At 40.8% G+C, this 25,118-nt stretch overlaps 1 protein-coding gene across 4 annotated transcripts in view; it reads left to right on the top strand.

Annotated features, from left to right (window-relative positions):
- RB1 (RB transcriptional corepressor 1) overlaps positions 1–25,118 on the top strand; it is a 156,513-nt gene that overhangs the window by 54,389 nt on the left and 77,006 nt on the right. For 3 of the 4 annotated variants that reach the window (XR_016213276.1, XM_002720723.6, XM_051832230.3), the window contains exons 13-17: positions 1,346–1,462; positions 3,097–3,153; positions 3,242–3,273; positions 3,359–3,435; positions 5,452–5,648. Coding sequence is in view for 2 of the 4 variants with exons in the window: in XM_002720723.6 (XP_002720769.1) it covers positions 1,346–1,462; positions 3,097–3,153; positions 3,242–3,273; positions 3,359–3,435; positions 5,452–5,648 (480 nt within the window). In the remaining 2 variants the exon portion in view is untranslated. Of the gene's footprint in view, positions 1–1,345; positions 1,463–3,096; positions 3,154–3,241; positions 3,274–3,358; positions 3,436–5,451; positions 5,649–25,118 lie in introns of those variants that run through there. The other variant, XM_089304132.1, reaches the window with a different exon arrangement.

The raw sequence follows: 25,118 nt of genomic DNA on the forward strand, positions 1-25,118 counted from the left end.
TTAGTCCAAAGCCAGAAGTCAAGAATTCCATCCAGGTTTCCTATGTAGGTAAAAGGAACTTGGGCCTTGTTCATTGCCTCATAGGCACATTAGCAGCAAAGCTAGATTAGAAATATGGAGTAGCCAGGACTTGAACCAGGCACTACAATGTGGGATGTGGGTGTCTCAAGCAAGACCTTAATCCTGTGCCACAATGCTAACCCTAATAATTCTTTTTTTTTTTTAAAGATTTATTTATTTGAAAGTTAAGAGTTACACAGAGAGATGAGAGGCAGAGAGAGAGACAGAGACAGAGACAGAGAGAAAGGTCTTCTGTCCACTGGTTCACTCCCCAATTGGCTGCAACGGCTGGAGCTGCGCCAATCTGAAGCCAGGAGATTCTTCTGGGTCTCCCAAGTGGGTGCAGGGGCCCAAGGACTTGGGCCATTTTCTACTGCTTTCCAAGGCCATAGTAGAGAGCTGGATTGGAAGTGGAGCTTCCGGGTCTTGAACCGGTGCCCATATGGGATGCCGGCACTTCAGGCCAGGGTGTTAACCTGCTGCACCACAGTGCCAGCCCCCCACCCCCAATAATTCTTAACTCTTTCAAAACACAGTTTTAAATTAGAAAGCAATACCAGGCTCAGACCTTATTTTTACTTCATGAGCTTTTGGGGTATTAACATGCATGTTAATATAAATCTTAATTGGAGGGGCCGGCGCCATGGTTCACTTGGCTAATCCTCCACCTGCAGCACCAGCATCCCAAATGGGTGCCAGGTTCTAGTCCTGGCTGCTCCTCTTCCAGTCCAGCTCTCTGCTGTGGCCTGGGAAGGCAGTGGAAGATGGCCCAGGTGATTGGGCACCTGTACCGCTTGGGAGACCAGGAGGAAGTACCTGGCTCCTGGCATCGGATTGGCACAGTGCCGGCCATGGCGGCCATTTTTGAGGTGAACCAACGGAAGGAAGACCTTTCTCTGTGTGTGTGTCTCTCTCTCTCACACTAACTCTACCTGTCAAATAAGTAAAAAAATAAAAATAAATAAATCTTAATTGGAGGCATTTTATACAAATATATTATGGATGGAAATGCTGGCAAATCTGCTCTTCCCTTAGCCTAACAGCAGAAAATATAGATAATAGGATTTTTAAATTGTACTCTAATGTTTTCTGGTCGCTAACATCCACTGAAAAATCTGTGGCCTATTTATTCTTTGTAGTTGTATATGCTAAGTTTATTTTGGAAATATTACACATTTCTTATAAATAATTGAAAGTTCAAAGTCATATATTATGAAACAGCAAATGTTAATTCTGATTAATTAAATTAATCCTCAATGTTGATTTCTGTTTATACCTCTTAAAGAACTGCACAGTGAATCCAAAAGAAAATATTCTGAAAAGAGTGAAGGATATTGGATGCATCTTTAAAGAAAAATTTGCCAAAGCTGTGGGACAGGGTTGTGTTGATATTGGATCACAGGTAACTAAAGTTTATTTTTACTGGTGCCACAGTATAGAAAGGTAGCATCTCTGCAGATTGTATAAATACTATAATAGTATATGACCAATAGATAAACTATTAGCAGATGCTGTATGCCAGCTGCCTGTGTAGGCTGCTATTTGTGGGAAACTGGGAAAGCACTTTGAATTGCATTACAAAAAAATCAAAAGCACACATGTGAATTGTAATTTTAGAAAGTACAAGTAAGAAAATAATTAAAATCTTTGATATTATTAAAGCTAGGGTGTGTATGCTTTGACTTCTATATGTAGGAATTTTCACATATGTTTATACTTATGTGAATGGGAGTACACTATACATGCCATTTCTGATTGATATTACTATTTCAGAAAATCTAAAATCAGTATATTGGATAAGAATGTATAAAATCTGGAGTTACAGCCCTGGGTTTATATCTTGTTCTACCATTTATGAACATATCATTTAAGTTCTCTGAGATTCAGGTTCTGTATTCTGTTTTGTTGTATGACATTAATGAAGGTAATATATAAAAGTAAGTTTGAAAACTGTAATCTACTATACATAGTTATTCCAGTTACATTTTGCTGCCTTCAGGGTTTTAACCAACTTTTTAGTTTTATGCTCTTAATTTTGGATGAAGGAGTATGGTGTGTGTGTGTGTGTAAATCTGAAATTTAGTTATTCTTTCAACTACTAGGTTATTTGGTTAAAACTTTTTTGCTGATAAGATCAGTTTGGTCTGGTTTTTGCCTGTCCAGTTTTACTAAGTTTGATGGGTAGAGACTGTTCTTTGAATCCCAGACAGCCATTTTGGAAAGTGTATGTTATAGATTTCAAAAAATATTATATGAGGAGGGTCTTTAGAAAGCTCATAGAAAATGTATATTATGAAATAAAGCTATGCATGAATTTCAAAATTTAGGGGATACCCTTTAATTCCAATTTTCCACAAATTTTTGAATTACTGTTAAGCACGATACTCATGAAATGCTTCAGTAGTACCAGTTACTTAACATACCCTTAGTTTGAATGGCGTAACTGAAATGGAGTAAAGGAAAATCAGGTAGTGGATCTACCCTCTTGATAATTTACTGGAAATGTTAACCATCACTTTATATTGAAGTTTTTTTTTTTTTTAAAAGATTTATTTATTTATTTATTTATTTGAAAGGCAGAGTTTCAGTGACAGAGAAGGAGAGAGATCTTCCATCCATTGATTCACTTCTCAAATGGCTGCAATGGCCAGGGCTGTGCCAGGCTGAAGCCAGGAGCCAGGAGCTTCAGCTGGGTCTCCCATGTGGGTTTAGAGGCCCAGGGACTTGGGCCATGTTCCACTGATTTCTCAAGCACATTAGCAGAGAGTTGGATCAGAAGCAGTGCAGCTGGGACTTGAACCAGTGCCTGTATGGGATTCCAGCCCTGTAGGCTTAACGTGCTACACTACAGCACCAGCCCCTGAAGTCTTTCTTAAGTTTAGACAAGCTAATTTGTCAACTCTTGGTAGCCTTATTTCTAAGAAAGGTCAAAAGGGTGTTTCAAAAAAAATTTTTTAAAGACTTAAAAACATTGTAATTGTAATTTTTCTAGAGTAGAGGGATCTTATTTTTTTTTCTTTTTTTGTTTGTTTGTAGCGATACAAACTTGGAGTCCGATTATATTACCGAGTAATGGAATCCATGCTTAAATCAGTAAGTTAAAAAGAATATACTTGAAATAAATTCAGTGTTGCCCCAAAGAAGGTCTCAACTAAACTATTTTTAAAATTATCTGTTTTAGGAAGAAGAGCGATTATCCATTCAAAATTTTAGGTAACTTTTTTTAGTTTTAGTATAGCATTCTTTTCTTTTTTCTAAAAGTAAAGATTTTAAAATCATTTTTTCTTTTTTTCATTAGCAAACTCCTGAATGACAACATCTTTCATATGTCTTTATTGGCGTGTGCTCTAGAAGTTGTAATGGCTACATATAGCAGTAAGTTAAATTTTAATAAATAAACATTTTGGCTCAATTTACAGTAAAAAAAAATCTTTCAGGTGTGCTGTGTCTTTTTTGGGACATAGAACAATGTGAAATTAAGGAGAAGAAATGTATACTTTAGATCAGTATATACTGAAGAATATCCTAGGCCATCATAAGCCATTTAATTGTCCTCTTGAGGATAGTATTTTGCTAGGCTTCTATTCTGACCATGCTGAATCCAGTAAATGTGCCTACTGAAATCTCTTCCAAGACCCATAAGATTGTAAAATGCCAGAGGAGTATCCTGTACAAAAGTGGAAGCACTGCAGTAATCTCCACGGTTTTGAGAATCCATCAGAAAAACAGAGCAAAGGCTGATAATAGTGTCTTCTTTTCTTTCTTTCTTTCTTTTTTAAAGACTTGTTTATTTATTTGAAAGATGGAATGTCAGAGAGAGAGGGAGCAACAGAGAGAGAGAGAGAGAGAGAGAGAGAATGAATCTGGGGCCGGCAATGTGGCTCACTTGGTTAATCCTCTGCCTGCGGCACCAGCATCCCATATGGGCGCCAGTTCTGTCCCAGTTGCTCCTCTTCCAGTCCAGCTCTCTGCTGTGGCCCGGGAAGGCAGTGGAGGATGGCCCAAGTGCTTGGGCCCCTGCACCCGCTTCGGAGACCAGGAAGAAGTACCTGGCTCCTAACTTCGGATTGGCACAGCGCCAGCCATGGCAGCCATTTGGGGAGTGAACCAACGGAAGGAAGACCTTTCTCTCTGTTTCTGTTTCTGTCTCTGTCTCTCTCTCTTTCTCTAACTCTGTCAAATAAAAAAAAAAAAAGAGAGAGAGAGAGACTCTTTCATCCACTGGTTCACTCCTCAGATTGCTGCTGCAGCCAGGGCTAAGCCAGGCTACATCTGGTCTTCCCCACGAGTGGCAGAGGCTCGGCCAAGCACTTGGGCCATCATCTACTACCCTCCCTGGTGCATTAACAGGGAGCTAGATTGGAAGTAGTGTAGCTGGAACTTAAACCAGCACTCCAATGTGAGATGCATATGGGTTAAACAGTGATTTAAACTGCTGTACCACAATGCTGGCCCCTGATAATGGTATTTTCTTAAAGTATAATTTTAAATATGTACTGTTTTGCAAATAATGTTACAAATGCCTAAAAATTTTTAGTTGCCAAAACAAAAGAGGGACATTTATCTAAGGATACAAAAAAATACACAATTAATAAGAGAGGGAATAAAATTACTAAATAGATGTGGAAAATTTTATTTACTAACCAAGAAATACACATAAAAAATGAGATGCTATTTTCTAACTAGTGAAATTAGCAAAATTTTAAAGAATCTTTCTCTCCCTCTACTCAGGATTAATGAGAGAGTTAACATGGTTATGCTAATAAATTGCTGGTAAGATATTAAACTTGTCTATAATATAAATTTAGGATATTTAAGCTTTTGAAATTCTGATATAACCTATGAGCCTTTACTCTAAGGAAACTATAACATTCACATATACTTGAAATATGGAAGTCTATTTTCCAAGAGTCTACAGACTCATAACTAAAAATTTCTGCTGAAGATTTAGGTGGTGTGGTTCAGTGTTTAAGCCACCACTTATGATGCTGGCATCCTATATTAGAGTTCCAGTTCGAGTCATGGCTGCTCTGATTCTGATCCAGCACCCTGCAAATGTATTTGGGAAAGCAGCTGATGATGGCCCAAGTATTTGTGTCCCTGCCATTCACATGAGAGACCTGGATGGGGCTCCTGGCTTCAGTTTCACTGAACTCTGGCCATGGTAGCCATTTGGGGAATGGGCTCAAAATTGGAAGACCTTTGTCTCTATTTCTCTATCTGGGGCTCTGCCTTTCAAATGAATTAATCTTTAAAAAAATTTACTCTAAATAAAGATTGCTTAATCTTCCTACTGTGTTTTAATTCTTTGTTTGATAAGACCTTCCAAGTGAAAATACTTAGTTCAAGTCTTAACATTTCATATCTATATGCTTTTTCTTTTATTTTTAGGAAGTACATCTCAGAATCTTGATTCTGGAACAGATTTGTCCTTCCCATGGATTCTGAATGTACTTAATTTAAAAGCCTTTGATTTTTACAAAGTGATTGAAAGTTTTATCAAAGCTGAAGCTAACTTGACAAGAGAAATGATAAAACATTTAGAACGATGTGAGCATCGAATCATGGAATCCCTTGCATGGCTTTCAGTAAGTAACTAGCTAAAATAATTTAAGGTATTCATTTATATTTGGCTAACTCTCTGTTACTGTGAGGTGCTTCTTAGCATTTACCTCAAGACCAATATGCCGTTAATGAATAGTATTATTTCAGTATATAGCATGAGAATCTGGTGGAATATCAAAATGGAGTTTTATTTGAGTTCCCCAAACCACCTAATACACTGATCTGTTTAGAAATAGCTTTTCTTAAAACATAGCACTTTAAAAGGAAGGAGAATTCTTTAAAGTATTCAGATAATTTGTTTAAAATACAGGTGTTGCCTTTGAAAATGTATTATTAAATTTCAACAAAATAAAAATTTTGAGAATATGCTGTTTTAGATGATTAAAAAGCATTTTTCTTGTTCAATTTACTAGGATTGTTTTTGTTCCACTGTTAAAGATCACACAAAATCTACACTGTAGTTGAAAAATCTACACTGTAGTTGGATTATTGGTATTTTATAAAGCATTAAGGGGCATAAATCATGTTCTACCAGTATTCTGTTTGTGGGCAAGGTATTGATAAGGCGTTTATTTTAATAAAAGTGGTACTTCTTAAATAGTAGTAATAACATACTTGAAAGTTTTGTTGTGCTCCTCACATCTGGATAGTTGGATAATAGCTTGTAATTCATCAAATTTGTGATTAAGTTTTTTTTAATTGTATAAAGTGCCAACATAGTGCTCAAAATTTCAGAATTTGAAACATTTCACATTTTGGATTTTTTAATTAGAGATGCTTAAGCAGTAAAGTCTATGCAAATATTCAAAAATCTGAAAAACTCTGAAATCTGAAAAACCTCTGTTTCCAAGCAATTCAGATAAGGGATCCTCAAACTTGATTATACTAGTCTGTAGAAATGCTAATTAAAGCACTAAGACTTCAGATACATTAGAATCCTATTCTGCAATTTAACCTTAGTTTTAATTTTTTGATTTTTGAAATACTTGGTGGTTAAGATAATCCTCTCTTGGTGTTTCCTTATATTGCTATGTACACATGGTAAATAGAGAAGAGAGGATAGGAAGGTATTGCTTTGCTATTATTGAACTTGGTAACTACTTTTAGAATCAGCTTCCTCTTGATAAGAAAATGAGTGGTTGGAAGAAAACTTGCAGAATCTGAAGGATTAAATGAAAGTACCTATAATAAATAAATGGATAAATAAATAAAGTACTTATTTTCGGAAGCTTATACATCCTCTTCTCTCAAAAATTGAAATCAGGACTTGATTATATCATCTGAAATGGACTCTTCTTATTTCTTTTAAAGAGTTAACTCTATTTCCGTCCCCACAAATTTATTGACCATCTGCTCTATTCGTTGATTTGGAGTAGACATCGTAATGGTACTTTTAAAAAAGATATTTGTTAATTTGAAAGGCAGAGTAACAGAGAGGCAGAAAGAGAGAGAGAGAGAGAAGGAGAAAGAAATCATTCATCCACTGGTTCACTCCCCAGATGGCCACAACAGCCAGGGCTGAACCAGGCTGAATCCAGGAGCCAGGGGCTTCATCTGGGTCTCCCAGGTGGGTGGCAGGGGCCCAAATGCTTGGGCCATCTTCCACTGCTATTTCCAGGCCATTAGCAAGGATCTGTTTTGGAAGTGGAGCAGCTGTGACGTGAAACATTGCCCTTATGGGATGCTGGCATTGCAGAAAGTGGTTTTAAGAAGGCTCTGAAAATTGTGGAGGAAGTAATAGAAATTCACTGTTTTAAAAATGCTTATATTCAAGCCTCTTTAGTTAATGAATGGCATTCAAGGATTCTAAACCATATTCTTTTATTTTTGAGAATGGAGAGAAAGAAGCGATAGTCCTAAAGTTTGGAAAAAAGTATAGGTTTAATTATAACGGGATAATCTGGAAATCATAAGCCTCTGAATTTAGATTCCAAATGTGGTATTTCTGAGGGATGGAACTACAGATTATTTTCATTGAAGATTTATTTATTTGAAAGGTAGAGTGATAGAGACAGACAGAAAGGGAAATATATCTTCTCTCTGCTGGTTCACTTCAAAAAGGACATAATTTCCAGATCTGGGCCATGCTGAAACCAGAAGTCAGTAACTATATCCTGGCCTCCCACATGAGTGATGGGCGGAAGTACTTGGATTATCTTCTGTTGCCTTCCCAGGCACACGAACAGGAAGCTGGGTCAGAATCACAGCAGCCAGGATTTGAACCAACATCTGATATGGGATGCCGGTATCAGAAGTGGCAACTTGGGACTGTGCCGTAGTAGGTTAAGCCTCTGTCAGCAGTGCTGACATCCCATATGGGTGCTGGTTCAAGTTCCAGCTGCTCCACTTCCATTTGAGTTCCCTGTTAATGCTCCTGGGAAAGCAGTAGAAAATGGCCCAAGTGCTTGGGCCCTTGTACCCACATGGGAGACCAGGAGGAGGCTCCTAGCTCCTGGCTTCTGCCTAGCCCAGCTCCAGCTGTTGAGGCCATTTGGGGAGTGAACCAGTAGATGGATGACCTTGCTCTCTCTTGTCTCTCCCGCTCTCTGTGACTTGGCCTTTCAAATAAATAAAATCTTAAAACAATGAAAAAATAATTTTCTATTTTTATTTTTTTAAAATGTGTTTGAGAAGCAGACAAAGAAAAACTCTCATCCACTGGTTCACTTCTCAAAGACCTGCAACAGCCCCTGGCTTAGAGTATAGCTGAGACCCAGGATTCAATCCAAATCTGCCACATGGGTAGCAGAAACCCAATTACTTGGGTCATTACTGCTGCCTCCCAGGATCTGCATTAACAGGAACCAGGAATCAGGAGCCAGAGCTGTGAATCCCATCTGGACTTGGGTGTCTTAACTACTAGGCTAAATGCCCTTCTCCATCACTGTATTTTTAGTGATTATGTGGGGCAATAAGTTCAACATCCTTGCTTGACAGTCCTGAGAAATCATAATAAGGAAAAAAACACACTTCTGCCCTTTTTTCTTCCCAGAGAGATATGCTTATGTATAAGAATAAGATATTGGGACAATCTAATGAAAAAATCTAGTAAAATGTCATTCTCTGAAATTTGGGAGATTAGAAATGATTTAGAATGCACTGTAACTAAGGGTTAGATGAAATGACTTCCAAGTGATTAGACCTATGAAATTTTTTTAGAAGTTCATAATATCAGCAAATGGTAGAATGAGATTTGGATATCTTGGTTTCAGTATTTAAAAAACTTAACAGATTTTTAAAATAAATATTTATAAGCCAAGATACACCAGACACTCTTCTGTAAGTGGTCTGTCTTTCCTGAACCACTGTGGTCTCTTCCTTTTTTTTTTTTTTAATGGTTTCTTCCTTTTGATCTCCCATCTGCTACTTTGAGACCATTTCCCTCACAGCAGCCAGAGAAATCTTCTAATGCAGATGTTATGCCAGTTCCTCAGATAAAAACCTTCTGTGGGAGACAAGTTCAGCTACTGATGAAAGAAGAAGACCCTACCAAATGACCTCCTGTAAAATGGGCCAGTGTACATCCTATACAGGATACAAAAAAAAAAAAAACAGTGAAATCTCTGAACAGGAAAAACTGACTGTAATTGTTTAGGAGGGGAGCTGTGAGCTGGGGAACAGGCTTTTAGTCTGAGCTAAGTACAGGAGCTGAGGGTAAGGGCCATTGAATTTCCAGCAGGAAAACTGGAATTTCTGGCCAAGGAAACTTGAAAATAGAAGCTAAGGAAACCTTGGTCACTGAAGAAAATAGAAGAATCCTGCAAGGGAAAGAGCCAGAGAAAGGGCATCAAATCTGTCTACTCATATCTCTTACTGAAACCTTAATCATTCCTGTGTGACACAGAGCAGCTTAATGAAGGACAAGAGATCTGAACTGAGACTGAACTTGCTGCCCATGAGGTAGCGTGCAGTTCAAGATCAGCAAAGATAATGCCTGTTCAAACAAACAAAAGAATAATGCTCATTTAAGAAAAATGAAAGAATTTAGAATCCTTACAATATAACACTAACAGTGTCAAGGTATTACTCTAAAATTATTCAGCATTGGCCGGCGCCGCGGCTCACTAGGCTAATCCTCTGCCTAGCGGCGCCGGCACACCGGGTTCTAGCCCGGTCGGGGCGCCGGGTTCTGTCCCGGTTGCCCCTCTTCCAGGCCAGCCCTCTGCTGTGGCCAGGGAGTGCAGTGGAGGATGGCCCAGGTGCTTGGGCCCTGCACCCCATGGGAGACCAGGAAAAGCACCTGGCTCCTGGCTCCTGCCATCGGATCAGCGTGGTGCGCCGGCTGCAGCGCGCCGGCCGCGGCAGCCATTGGAGGGTGAACCAACGGAAAAGGAAGACCTTTCTCTCTGTCTCTCTCTCTCACTGTCCACTCTGCCTGTCAAAAAAATAAAAAAATAAAAAAAAAATAAATTATTCAGCATTAAGAGAATGTGAAAGGAATCAAGTGCATGTGTTTAGAATGGGAGCTAAATCAACTCTTAAAAGTCTTTTTGATTAAATCAGAAAATGCACTTTTTTTTTTTTTTTTTTGATGGGCAGTTAGACAGTGAAAGAGAGAGACAGAGAGAAAGGTCTTCCTTCCGTTGGTTCACCCCCTAAATGGCCACTGCGGCTGGCATGCTGCGCTGATCCGAAGCCAGGAGCCAGGTGCTTCCTCCTGGTCTCCCATGGGGTGCAGGGCCCAAGGACTTGGGCCATCCTCCACTGCCCTCCTGGGCCACAACAGAGAGCTGGACTGCAAAAGGAGCAACTGGGACAGAACCAGCGGCCCAACTGGGACTAGAACCCGGGGTGCCGGCACCGCAGGCAGAGGATAAGCCTAGTGAGCCACGGCACTGGCCAGAAAATGTGCTTTTTAAGTATTGTGTAAAGAAAGCTGTCAACATTTGGAAGATCCACATAGTTCAATGAATTAATATTTCTAAATGGCCTATATATCATGGTATAAAAGTAAGCATGAGTAAGAGATTCATTGAAAGGGTCGATGTTGTTCCATAGCAGTTAAAGCCATATGGATGCCAGTTTGGGCAATTTCCAATCCAGCTACCTGCTAATGGCCTGGGAAAGTAGCAGAAGATGGACCAAGTACTTGGGCCCCACCTGCACATGTAGGAGACCCGGAAGAAGCTCCTGGCTCCTGGCTTCAGCCTAGGCTAGCCCTGGGTGTTGAGACCCTCTAGGAATTGAATGAACTGATGGAAAATCTCTTTCTTTATCTTTGCTTCTCTGTATAACTCTGACTTTCAAATAAATAAATAAATCTTTCTTAAAAAAAGATTCATTAAAAGTTCAAAATAAACCAGCAAATTTAAAAGTCTTAGAATATGAAGTTTGGTTTTGTTCATTGATGTTTCCAATTCCACATTGCAAGTAACCTTTAAGAAACTAGCACTTGTTGAGTTTTTGTGTACTATCAAAAAAGAATACAACAGTTTTCTGAAAAAGCCTATTAAAATACTCTTCCTTTTTTCCATTGAGGCAAGATTTTCTGTGTATACTTCAACCAAAACAATGTGTTGTACCAAAGTAAGTGTAGAAATATAGTAGCAAATTCATATTTCTTGTTTTAAATTTTTAAAATTTTTGAAAGATCTATTTATTTATTTGAAAGTTACAGAGACACAAGGAGAGAGGGAATGAGGGAGGGAGAGAAAAGAGAGAGAGATCTTCCATTTGCTGGTTCACTCTCCAGATAACTGCAGTGGGATGGGCTGAAGCCAGGAGCTAGGAGCTTCTTCCAGGTCTCCCAACTGAGTGCAGGGCCACGAGCACTTGGGCCATCTTCTGCTGCTTTTCTCAGGCCATTAGCAGGGAACTGGATCAGAAGTGGAGCAGCCAGGACTTGAACAAGCACCCACATGGATGCCAGTGTCACTGGTGGCGGCTTTACCAGCCCGTTAGAGGAGTCCTGTCTCTTTTATTAATCTAGATATTAAAGAAACGCAAAATTGTAAAAGAGCACCACTGTTCTAATTTTTTGTTTTAAGGGATATGATTATTTATGAGTGTTAATTTATGTTAATATGTAGCTGATTTATTCTTTAAATACATATTTGAAAAATTTCTCAGCTTTAATTAAACTTTAATTAAATTAGCATTTGATCAGTGTGATACAGTAAATACTTGTGTTAATAGATAAGAGCCCCATCAACAAAAGTTTTTTTTTTAACTTTTATTTAATGAATATAAATTTCCAAAGTACAGCTTATGGATTACAATGGCTTCCCGCCCATAACGTCCCTCCCACCCACAACCCTCCCCTTTCCCGCTCCCTCTCCCCTTCCATTCACATCTAGATTCATTTTCGTTTCTCTTTATATACAGAAGATCAGTTTAGCATACATTAAGTAAAGATTTCAACAGTTTGCTCCCACACAGAAACATAAAGTGTAAAGTACTTTTTGAGTACTAGTTATAGCATTAAATCACAATGTACAGCACATTAAGGACAAAGATCCTACATGAGGAGTAAGTGCACAGTGACTCCTGTTGTTGACTTTACAAATTGACACTCTTGTTTATGGCGTCAGTCATCCCCCTAGGCTCTTGTCATGAGCTGCCAAGGCTATGGAAGCCTTTTGAGTTCACCAATCCGATCTTAGTTAGACAAAGTCATAGTCAAAGTGGAAGTTCTTTCCTCCCTTCACCTTACATCTTATTACATGTACACACCTCATTTTAAATGAGTGAATGCTTGTGAAGTACTTAAAGCACTTAAAACAGTACTTGACATTGTATTATAAGATGTAGTAGTTAGTGATATAAGGGTGAGTAAGGCACAGAGAGAGGTTAACTTATGATGACACCCAAGTTTCTGGCTTATGTAACTAAGGATATAGTAGTGTCATTCATTAAAATGAATTCCATTTGATTATGTGGAGTTTAGATTAATCATGAGCAGATTACTCAAATAGAGGTGTCAAATGGCAGCTGGATATTTTTGTCAGACTTTGGGAAAAGCTGGGAATGTGAATGTGAGAACTGCTGTACAGATACAGTAAAAACTGCCACCTTTTATTGGCAGTTTACCTTGTTCTGAGCACTTTGCTGACAACTTATAATGTCATTCAGTTTTTCTAATAAGCCACGAATGAGGTGGTATTATTCTAAATGAGGAAATGAATACTTAGAGAAGTTGAATAACTTGTTTTCCACCACAGAAGCTAACTGGCAGAGCTGTGATTTGAACTCAGGTCTTTCTAGCTCCAAAGCTGTTAAACCTTATGTTTACTGGGCTGGCGCCGTGGCTCACTAGGCTAATCCTCCACCTTGCAGCACCGGCACACCGGGTTCTAGTCCCGGTTGGGGCGCCGGATTCTGTCCCGGTTGCCCCTCTTCCAGGCCAGCTCTCTGCTGTGGCCAGGGAGTGCAGTGGAGGATGGCCCAAGTGCTTGGGCCCTGCACCCCATGGGAGACCAGGATAAGTACCTGGCTCCTGCCATCAGATCAGTGTGGTGCGCCGGCCGCAGCACGCCAGCCATTGAGGGGTGAACCAATGGCAAAGGAAGACCTTTCTCTCTGTCTCTCTCTCTCTCTCACTGTCCCCTCTGCCTGTCAAAAAAATAAAATAAATAAATAAAAATTAAAAAAAATAAAAAAACCTTATGTTTACTGGAAAACTGAAATCTGAAGAATGGATAAGACCACCCAAGGGAAAAAAGTAGTGTGAGACAGGAAGGTGGCTGAAGATAAAATCCTGAAGAGCTTCAACACTTAAACCTTGAAGAGAAAAGAGATTCCTATGCCTAAAAGAGATGGAAATAGAACAAATAGAGCAACCAGAGAGACAGGAAGAATATCCGAAGTGGTGTCATGAAGAGAGAGAACATTAGAGTCCAAGTGAGTGCTTGCTGTTTTAGATACAGTAGAAGCAGCCAGTAAGAACTGAAAAGTAGCAATAAGGACAGTAGCAAGAACTGTTAATGAAGTGGTGAGGGTAGGACGAGATGTGAATGACAGATAAAGAAATGCAGACTGATTATTGATGGCTTTTCATGAGAGTTTTGCCTATTAAGGTAAATGGTGATAGAGCTGAAGTAAAGGTATAGCTTGAGGTGTGTGAAGTGGCGAGTGGTTTTTTTTTTTTTTTTTTTAATGGGTGAAGTAGGACTTACATGTTGATAGAAAAGAGACATTAGGAATATTCTCTGTTGCTGGAAAACAAATTAGTGGTTTAAAACAACCCTTTTATTTTGCTTACAATTTCATGGGTCAGGAATTTGAGAAGATTTTGACCATGTGCTGCCAGCAGGCATCTGGGGTTGAGTATCTACTTCCAAGAAGCTTCTTCACTCACAAGTCCGATACTTTGCTGCCACTTGGTACACAATTGCCTCTGCCTGCTTCCCTCCTTCCTTCTTTCCCTCCTCCATGTGGCATCTCATTCTTCTGGTCTACTCTTGAGAAGCTGTGCTTCTCACAACATTTTGGTTTTAGGATAGTTATACTTCTTATATAGCTGCTGTCTTCCAGAAGGCTTCTATAAGGACCATACCACTACTTGGGATGCCCACATCGCATATTGAAGTGCCTGTTTGAGTTCTGACTACTCTGTACTTTACTCCATGCTTCCAATCCAGCTCTCTGCTAATGTGCTTGGGAGACAGCACATAATGGCCCAAGTGTTTGGGTTCCTGCCACCAGATGGAAGACCCTTATGGAGTTTATGGTTTCTGACTTCAGGCCTGTCCCAGTTCTGGCTATTGTGGGCATTTGGGGAGTGAATCAGCAACTAGAAGATCTCTTTCTCTATGTCTCTCCCTCTTTGTCACTCTGCCTTTCAAAAAATCAGTGAATGAATGAACTATAAGTTAAAAGCTTTTTTCTGTTGGTAAAAGCAATCAGATTCAAGGGAAACAGGGAATAGGTGCCATCTCTTGTTTTAGGAGAGGGGAGGTCACATTTCAGAGGAGCATGTGTAATGGCAAATAATGCTGGAGCAAAGTGGAAATAGTAAGAGCAGGTAAGTTGCTTGGTGGGACGTTCAGAAAATTTTCATTTTAGGATTTTTTTAAAAGAAGGTAAAATAAACCTGAGGTAATTTGGTGGAAGTATGTGGGGGTGAGGTGAGGAGGAATACAAAATAACATAGTCTGAAGTTTGAGGAGAAGGGGTACAATTTGAAATTGTTGCTCTGGAGGATAACAATGACAATTGACTAGTGAAAGTTAAGAGGATTGTTTGGCAGTTCCAAAGACAATTTGGAGGGTAGAAATTGTGCAATTGTAGGGCCACCACAACTCAGTGTGATGGTATTTTTCCCTAATATCTCTTAGCGGTGAGATATGAGATTAGAAAAGGTGAACAGCAGGACTGAACCAGGCTAGCAGGTATGACTAAGCAGAAGTGATAGAATCATAATGGGGCAAGGAAGTTGAGGTTGCTGGTCAGAGTGATTTGAGTGTTAAGGCTTGGAGTTTTCAGCTGCATGGAGGAGACAGGAGGAGAATTACAAAGTAAAGGTTTTAAGAAACTGGGATGGGGCCAGCAGTGCTGGCATCCCATATGGGCGCCAGTTCGAGTTCCAGCTGCTCCACTTCCGATCCAGCTTCCTGCTATGGCCTGGGAAAGCAGTAGAAGATGGCTCAAGTCCTTGGGCCCCTGCACCCATGCAGGAGATCCGGAGGAAACTCCTGGTTCCTGGCTTCGGATCAGTGCAGCTCCAGCTGATGCTGCCAGTTAGGGAATTAACCAACAGATGGAAGACCTCTCTCTTTCTCTTTCTCTGCCTCTCCTCTCTGTGTAACTCTGACTTTAAAATAAATAAATAAATCTTTAAAAAAAAGATATAGAAGGGAGTGGGCTTTTTGCCTAGTGGGTAAGACACAATTTAGGACATGAGTTCAATTCCTAGCTCTGGTTTCTGACTCCAGCTTCCTGCTAATGTAGACCTTGGGAAGTAGCGGATGATGGCTCAAGTGACTGGGTTCCTACCACCCATGAGGGAGACCTGGATTGAGTTCCTGGCTCCCACCTTTGCCCCTTCCCATTCCTGGATTTTTGGGCATTTGGAGGAGTGAACTAGCAGATGGTAGTGTGCTTTCTTCTCTTTCTTTTCCCCTTATCTCTGCCTCTTCCCCGTCTTCCTTGTGTCTCATCTCTCAATTAAATAACCAATTATTAAAAGGACACAGGAACAGGTGGTAAAAATGCCATCTTAAGTGGTAAAGTGACCATATTAAGTGGTAAAGTGATCATATAGATAGGATTAAGTGTTAAAGGGATCATATAAATAAGATTAAATGTCTGATAATAATAATAGGATTAAAAAGGAGAGAATGTTCCAACATGGGAAGCAGTCCACACAGCAGACTCATAGAATGACAATCCCTTTAAATAGCACTCTGACCTCAGAATCAGCCCTTAAGGCATTCTGGTCTGGCTGAAAAGCCCATGAGAGCATTTCAGGCATGGAAAGCCAAGACATTGTGGCAAAAAAATGTCCTCCATGAAGAATGTCTATGAGAAAGACCCCAGCGGAAAGAAGTGGCCATCAAAGAAGGATGTACTTTTCTCTGAATGGAGGAGAGAACATCTACTTTGCTTATGGCCTTGTCTAAATAATGTCAGAGATTGTGGATTCAGAAGGTTTCCATAGCCTTGGCAGCTCATTTCAAGAGCCTTAGGTGATCACCGACATCATACATAAGAGTGTTCATTGTTAAATTAATAACAGGAGTCACTGTGCACTGATTTCCCGTGCAGGACTTCTGTCCTCAATGAGTTGTATTATGAGATTTGCTGTAAAACTTGTTCTGTGTGTGTGTGTGTGTGTGTGTGCAAGTTGTTGTCTTTACTTAGTGTAGAGTTGGTCTTCTGTGTATAAAGTTAATTGAAATTAAATCTTAATGGAGAATGAGACTGGGAATGGGAGAGAGAAGAGGATGTGGGGTGGCAGTGTGGTTGCGAGGGCAGATACGGTAGAAATTATCACTGTATGCTAAAAGTTGTACTTGTGAAATTTGTACTCATTAAATAAAAGCTTTCTTTAGGAAAAATAAATAAATATCTCTTAAAAAAAGACATAGGTACTTCTAATGAAATTTAGTAGGTGCAGTACAACAGGTAGAAAGTAATATAGTCAGTGTGGGATGTTTCAACTTAATATACCAGAGACAGAACATTGATGATTGTTTAATGTATTCTAAGACATGAACTTGGCAGTGCATGACTGTATTGGAATGAAGATGAGGGCCGTTGGAAATGAGGAGGTCCAGGAACCAAGAGGAAGTCACAGAGAACACGTGGTAGCAAGGAGCATGAACTAGGGGCTGAAATCTTCTCTGTGTAAGGGAAGTGATCAGGAGAAAGAGAGACCAAGTGGGCAGAGAACTAGAGAGGTCCTGAAGAGCAAAATTACTGTCCCTCCTTTCAAAAAATCTTTTAGTCCAATGTCTCACACACAGAATTTTAGGAGCATAACCAATTAAAACTGTAAGGTTCCTTAGCAAATTTACCCCTTCATCATTATGAAGCAAGACTTTTATCTCAGTGGTATTCTCTGTTCTGGAAACTACTTTGGCTGATATTACTAAAGCCATTACTACTTTTATAAGTATTATTGTATTTCTCCCACTCTTTATTTTTAATCCATTTGTGTCTTTATATGTACTTAAAGTGGGCTTATAGGAAGCATATAGTTGATTCCTGCTATATTTTTAACCTAGTCTGACAATCTCTGCCTTTAATTGAGATGGTTATCAGGTTTAAATTTAATGTGGTTATTGATGTGTTTCAGTTTAAATTCTCCATCATGCTTTTTTTTAAGATTTATTTATTTATTTGAAAGGCAAAGTTACAGAGAGGCAGATGGAGAGAGAGAGAGAGAGAGAGAGAGAGAGAGAGAGAGAGAGATCTTCCATCTGCTGGTTCACTCCACAAGTGGCCACAATGGCTGGAGCTGGGCTGATCCAAAGCCAGGAGCCAGGTGCTTCCTCTGGGTTTCCCATGAGGGTACAGGGGCTCAATTACTTGGGCCATCTTCCACTGCTTTCCCAGGCCATAGCAGGGAGTGAGATCATAAGTGGAGCAGCCAGTACTCGAACTGGCACCCATATGGTATGCCAGCACTGCAGGCAGCAGCTTTACCCACTACGGAACAGTGCTGGCCCCCAACTATTTGTTTTCTATTTGTCCCATCTCCTTTTTGTTCTCTTCTTCTTTTTCTAACTTTTTTTCATTGAATATTTTTCATCCATTTTATCCTTTGTAGACTTCTTTGCTGCACTTCTTCCTTTTTGTTTGGTTGCTTTATAATATGCTTCTTTAACTTACTGGTTTAAATTTCATTATAGTATCACATCACTTCACATACAAGGACCTTAGAACAGTGTACATTGATTTTCCCTTACCAATCATTGTGCTATTTTTGTCACACATCTTACATCAACCTAAGTTATAAAACCCCTAATATGGGACCTGTGCTGTGGCATAGTGGGCGAAGCCTTTGCCTGCAGCATCAGCCTGCCATATGGGCACCAATTCATGTCCTAGCTGCTCCTCTTCCCTTCCAGCTCTCTGCTCATGGCCTGGGAAAGCAGTGGAAGGTAGCCCACGTGGAAGACTTGGTAGAAGCTCCTGGCTCTTGGCTTTGGATCAACCCAGTTCCAGCTGTTGCAGCCATTTGGGGGGTGAACCAGCAGATGGAAGACCTTTTTTTTTTTAAGGTTTATTTTATTTATTTGAAAGACAGAGTTACAGAGAGAGGTGGAGACAGAGAGAAAGGTATTCCATCCGCTGGTTCACTCCTCAGGTGGCCACAGCGGCCGGAGCTGCGTTGATCCAAAGCCAGGAGCCAGGATCCTCCTCTGGGTCTCCTACGTGGGTACAGGGGCCCAAGGACTTGGGCCATCTTCTACTGCTTTCCCAGGCCATAGCAGAGAGCTGGATCGTAAGTGGAGCAGCTGGGACTCAAACTGGCTCCCATATGGGATGCTGACATTTTAGGCCAGGGCTTTAACCCACTGTGTCACAGTGCCGGCCCCAATGGAAGACCTTTCTCTGTCTCTCCCTCTGTCTGTAACTTTGCCTCTCAAATAAATAATAAATAAATAAAAATTATTTTAAAATACCCATAATACATTGATATTACTTTTGCTTTAAACTATCAATTATCTTTTAAAGAGAATAAAAGAAAAAGTATTTTTATTCATATATTAACTTCCCAGAATTCTTCAATCCTTGTGTAGATCCAGATTTCCATCTGGTATTATTTCCCTTCTTCCTATAGAACTTTATATATATATATATATATAGAGAGAGAGAGAGAGAGAGAGAGAGATCTGATGAATTATTATTTAAATTTTTTTTTAAATTATTTATCTGAGAAGAAATAATGACATGTAGATAGAGAAAGAGAGCTCTCATCCACTGGTTCACTCCTCAGATGCCCACAATGGCCAGGGCAGCGTCAGACAGAAACTGGGAAGTGGGAACCGAATCCAGGTCTCCCATAAGGTGGCAGAAACTCAATTATTTGAGCCATCACCACTGTTTCTCAGGGTCTGCATTAATAGGAGCTGGAGTTGGGGGCCAGAACTGGATTTTAAATCCAAGTACTCTCAAATGGGATGTGGATATCTTTTTTTTTTTTTTAATCCAGAGGAAGGACTTTTTTTTTTTTTAACTTACTTGATAGGTAGAGTTAGATAGTGAGAGAGAGAGAAAGAGACAGAGAGAAAGGTCTTCCTTCCATTTATTCACTCCCCAAATGGCCCCTACAGCCGTCACTTCGCTGATCCGAAGCCAGGAGCCAGGTGCTTCTCCTGGTCTCCCATGCGGGTGCAGGGGTCCAAGCACTTGGGCCATCCTCCGCTGCCTCCCGGGCCACAGCAGAGAGCTGGACTGGAAGAGGAGCAGCCGGGACTAGAACTGGCACCTATATGGGATGCTGGAACCGCAGGCAGAGGATTAGCCAAGTGAGCCACGGCACCAGCTCCTGGGATGTGGATGTCTTAATCAGTGTCTTTAAACACTAGATGGAACACACACCCCTATTTCACTAGCTTTTGAAAATCTTTTCTTTTTGAAAAAAGATTTATATATCCTGAAGGAAACTCATCAGGTTCTTTCCTTTGACTTTCTTTTTTTCTTTTGAGGTACTATAAATTGTTAACTAGGGATGCCAAGCAGGCTTAGTTCAATACCTCTTACTGTATTACAGTATAATGCTAATCTCAGCCTAGTCCCAACACCAGAGCACACAAAGACTTTAATAAAACTGCTATCACAAACAAAAAAGTTATATATTTATTTGAGAGGCAAAGCCACAGACAGAGAGAGGGGGAGATAGAGAGGTCTTCCATCTGCTGGTTCACTCCCCAAATGGCCTCAACGGCCAGAGCTGGACAAATCCAAAGCCAGGAGCCAGGAGCTTCCCCCAGGTCTCCCATGGTGGTGAGGGACTCAAGCATCTGGGCCATCCTCCACTGCTTTTCAGTCCACTAGCAAGGAGCTGGGTTGGAAGTAGAGCAGCTGGGACTTGAACTGTTGCCTGTGTGAGACTAGCACTGCAGGCAGTGGCTTAACCTGCAATGCCACAGCACTGCCCCTGAGATCTTTTCTTTGATATAGAATTCTATGTGGATAAATTTTTTTCTTCCAGTGTTCCTGAAATGTTGCTGTACTCCCTGTTCATTGCATTGTTTTTGATGAAGAAATTTACCTTGTATCCATCTGTATGTAAAGGGATTTCTCTAACTGCTTGTAAGATTTTCTTTGTTGTTAATTTAAAGCAATTTGGTTATTATGTGCCTTGGTTTAGTTTTTTTTTATGTTTGTTTTGGTTAGGTTTCTGCTTGGATATGTAGGCTTTTAGATTTCATCATATTTGGAAGTTTTGGTCATTATTTTGAAAAAAAATTAGTATTTTTTCATTTATTTGAAAGGCAGAGTAACAGAGAGAGAGACAGACAGACAGACAGACAGACAGAAATATCTTCCATCTGCAGGTTCACAACCTAAGTGGCCACAACAACCAGGGCTGGGCCAGGCTGAAGCTGGGAGTCAGGAACTCCATGTATGGGTTTCCCATAGCAGTAGCTGAGGCCCAGGTGCTTTTCTGTTGCCTTCTCAGGTGCATTAGCAGGGAGCTAAATTGGAAGCAGAGTAGCTGGGAGTAGAACTGGCATTCCTGTATGGGATGCCAGTGTTGCAAGTAATGGCTTAACCCACTGCATTACATGCTTGTTTGTAAAATCGTTTTATTGGCTTCTGCTACCTGTTTCGTAGGAATCTCTGGCCACAAGTAGTTGCTTGAAGTTCTGTTCTTTCTTTTTTAACCCAGCTGTGTTTGTTCTATATTTCCTTTTGGATAATGATTATTATTTTTTTTTTTGACAGGCAGAGTGGACAGTGAGAGAGAGAGACAGAGAGAAAGGTCTTCCTTTTTCCGTTGGTTCACTCCCCAATGGCTGCTGCGGCTGGCGCGCTGTAGCCGGTGCACCGCGCTGATCTGTAGCCAGGAGCCAGGTGTTTCTTCTGGTCTCCCATGCGGGTGCAGGGCCCAAGCACTTGGGCCATCCTCCACTGCACTCCCAGGATAGCAGAGAGCTAGACTGGAAGAGGAGCAACTGGGACAGAATCCGGCGCCCCGACCGGGACTAGAACCCAGGGTGCCAGCGCCGCAGGTGGAGGATTAGCCTATTGAGCCACGGTGCCGGCCTGGATAATTTTTAAACATCTTCAAGTTAATTAATTTTTTTCTTCTGAAGTATCTACTCTACTAATCCCATCTATTGTGTTTTGTTTGTTTATTTATTCTCATGTTTTTAATTTGAAAGACAGAGAGAGACAGACCTTCTATCTGTTATTTACTCCCCAAATGCCTGCAATAGCCAGGGCTGGGCCAGGCTGAAGCCAGGAGCTTGGAACTCTGATTTATTAAACTTTGTATATTTATAAATGTTAAATATATTATATATATACCTAAAGAAAATTTAAGGTTTTTTATTTCTGCTTTTTTTTGTCTTTTATTTCTGTTTAAATGTCTTCTGAGTATTCCTGTTTTGGAGGAGAACTTACTGCATGAAGAACACAGAAATACTAGTTTTTAACTCTTTCCTTATATTAAATTATAATAAATCACAAGAAAGTTGTCTCCTTTAAACACTGTCAAATGTAGCTGAATCATTAAATTGGATTCTCTCATGCTATTTTTCTGTGGTCACCAAACATTAGCAAGTTTCTTCATTCAGTTTTATAAATTTTAATCAAAATTTTAATTTATAGGAAAAGATTGAAAATATTTCAAATTACTTTTGCAAATGTGAGTGAAGCTTCTTTTATACATCAGAATAGTTGTAATGAATAGTCCATATTTTTGAAGTCCCTATTTACTGAAAACTTATAAAAACATTTTTAAGCTTTGGTATTTTGAAATGTCAGACTTGACAGGAAGTGAACACAAAAGGGAGAAAAGCCTGTGGCTCTGAAAAAACCAGAAAGGATATCTGTTGTATGTCTGTGTGGTGGATCATTAACCTCTGGTACACTTAACACAAAGGTTTTAGCATTTACCATTAGACATTGTTTACAAAAAAAAAAGTTACATTTACTGAGAGCTACTTCTCAGGAGAGGAAATGAATTGTAAGAAAATAATGAAGCCACATTTTATGCCTTTTAAAAATAAGGATAAGGTCAGTGAAGCAGTACAATACCATAAATAACAGTCATGTGGCTATAACGAAAAATTGCATACTACTCTTGAGTTATTTAAAATAACCATGTATTTACTTTTTGCCAGCAAGAAGAACATATAGTAATTTTGAAAAATCTGATTCTTTCTGAAGACATAGGCAAGACTTTAACCTTTTTCAGTCTGACTCACTTTATTCCTAATATCTTTTTTTTTTTTTTTTTTTTTTTGGACAGGCGGAGTGGACAGTGAGAGAGAGAGAGACAGAGAGAAAGGTCTTCCTTTTCCGTTGGTTCACCCTCCAATGGCCGCCGCAGCCGGCGCGCTGCAGCCGGCGCACCGCGCTGATCCGATGGCAGGAGCCAGGAGCCAGGTGCTTTTCCTGGTCTCCCATGGGGTGCAGGGCCCAAGCACCTGGGCCATCCTCCACTGCACTCCCTGGCCACGGCAGAGGGCTGTCCTGGAAGAGGGGCAACCGGGACAGAATCCGGCGCCCCGACCGGGACTAGAACCCGGTGTGCCGGCGCCGCTAGGCGGAGGATTAGCCTAGTGAGCCACGGCGCCGGCCTTTTTTTTTTTTTTTTTTTTTTTTTTGACAGGCAGAGTGGACAGTGAGAGAGAGAGACAGAGAGAAAGGTCTTCCTTTGCCATTGGTTCACCCCTCAATGACTGGCGTGCTGCGGCCGGCGCACCGTGCCTATCCGATGGCAGGAGCCAGGTACTTATCCTGGTCTCACATGCGGGTGCAGGGTCCAAGCACTTGGGCCATCCTCCACTGCACTCCCTGGCCACAGGAGAGAGCTGGCCTGGAAGAGGGGCAACTGGGACAGAATCCGGTGCCCCGACCGGGACTAGAACCCCGTATGCTGGCGCCGCAAGGCGGAGGATTAGCCTAGTGAGCCACGGCGCCGGCCTATTCCTAATATCTTACCTTTAAACTTCCACAGCTTACTAGTAGCTTCGCAGTGATTTAGGAGACTTGACTTCACTATTTAAAAGTGAAATGATTGAATTTTGTTCTGAATTATTTTACCCTTATGAAAACTTATTTATTTGTTAATTAATTAAAAAGGCAAAGTATGTGTGTATGTGTGAAAGAGAGAGAGAAAGAGAGAGAGAGAGGAATTTTCCATCTGCAGGTTCATTCCTCAGATGGTTGCAACAGCCTGGGCTGGGGATTCTGAAGACAAGGGCCAGGAACTCAATCCAGGTTTCACACTTGGGGCACAGCGACTCAGTACTTAAGCCATCAGCTTCTGCTTCCCCAGGTGCATTAGCAGAGAGCTTCGCTGGAAGTAGAAGTACTGGGACTAGAGTTGGCATTTCTTATATGAGATACAGCCATCTCAACTGGCAGCTTAAGCCACTGCACCACAAACTTATTTGCTTTCTTGTAAATACAACTGCTGTTTTTTCCCATTACTTTTCAAGTCATCTAGGCTTGAGTACTGAGCATTCTCTCTTTCTCTGTGGTTTGATGAGACCTGTAAGTTTTTAAAAAAATAAAATAAATACTTTACCAGCCTTATTTCATTACTGTTTCATTTTTTTTAAAGATTTATTTTATTTATTTGAAGGACAGAGTTACAGAGAGAGGTGGAGATAGAGGGAGAGAGGTCTTCTATCCACTGGTTCACTCCCCAGTTGGCCACAGTGGCCAGAGCTGAACCAATCCAAAGCCAGGAACCAGGAGCTTCCTCCAGGTCTCCCATGCGGGTGCAGGGACCCCAGGACTTGGGCCATCTTCTACTGCTTTCCCAGGCCATAGCAGGGAGCTGTATGGGAAGAGGAGCAGCCAGGACTCGAACCAGTGCCATATGGGATGCTGGTGCTTCAGGCCAGGGCTTTAACCCACTGCACCACAGCGCCGGCCTCCCAATTTCTGTTTAAAAGATCATTTTGTTGTTGTTGTTGTTGTTGTTTCACAGGCAGAATGGACAGTGAGAGAGAGAGACAGAGAGAAAGGTCTTCCTTTTCCGTTGGTTCACCCCCACAATGGCCGCTATGGCCGGTGTGCTGTGGCCAGTGCACTGTGGCCGGTGCACCGCGCCAATCCGAAGCCGGGAGCCAGGTGCTTCTCCTGGTTTCCCATGCGGGTGCAGGGCCCAAGGACTTGGGCCATCCTCCACTGCACTCCCAGGCCACAGCAGAGAGCTGGACTGGAAGAGGGGCAACCAGGACTAGAACCCGGGGTGCCGGCGCCGCAGGCGGAGGATTAGCCTAGTGAGCCGCAGCGCTGGCCTAAAGATCTGTTTTAATTTACATTTCCCTAGACCAGATCATTACCTTCTTACATTTATATTACAATTAATAGGCTTCTATTTTGTCTTCCAATTTTGTCCTACTCTCTGTCTTATACTTTGGTGCCAAGTGATTCTTCTTAAATGCTTATTTGGGCCAAGCTCCTGTTGAATAACCTGGAGTAGCTCTCTTTTGCCACACAGATGAGCCGACCTTATCTGTGGTTGTGATAATATGGCCCTGCCTTAGTATCACAGCCTAACTTTTCTTATTTGCCTAGTTTATTTCCTTCCTTACTATTTCTTAGACACTTATTATAGCCAGAGAATTCTTTCATCTCTGGAACAAACCACATTTATTCAGTCAGAGATAACCTGGTCTAATGTGGGAGATGGAGTCAGAAGATTCATTGGGGTCCTAGCACTTCTATGTACCTGTTAATGTCTTTGTGTCTTAGTTTCTTCCTCTGTAAATTAAAACAGACCAAAAGATTCAAGTCCTTTTAGCTCAAATATTTTGTTTCTTCAAAACTGTTCAAAAGTTCAGAATTATTTTACACTATTGAATGTGGATCCATATTGCTTTGGATTGTTTCATGATATACAAAACATTGAAGAA

This window comes from Oryctolagus cuniculus, chromosome 9 (assembly GCF_051225735.1).
Source record: "Oryctolagus cuniculus isolate XC-2025 breed Fujian yellow rabbit chromosome 9, ASM5122573v1, whole genome shotgun sequence".
Taxonomy (NCBI): Eukaryota; Metazoa; Chordata; class Mammalia; order Lagomorpha; family Leporidae; genus Oryctolagus; species Oryctolagus cuniculus.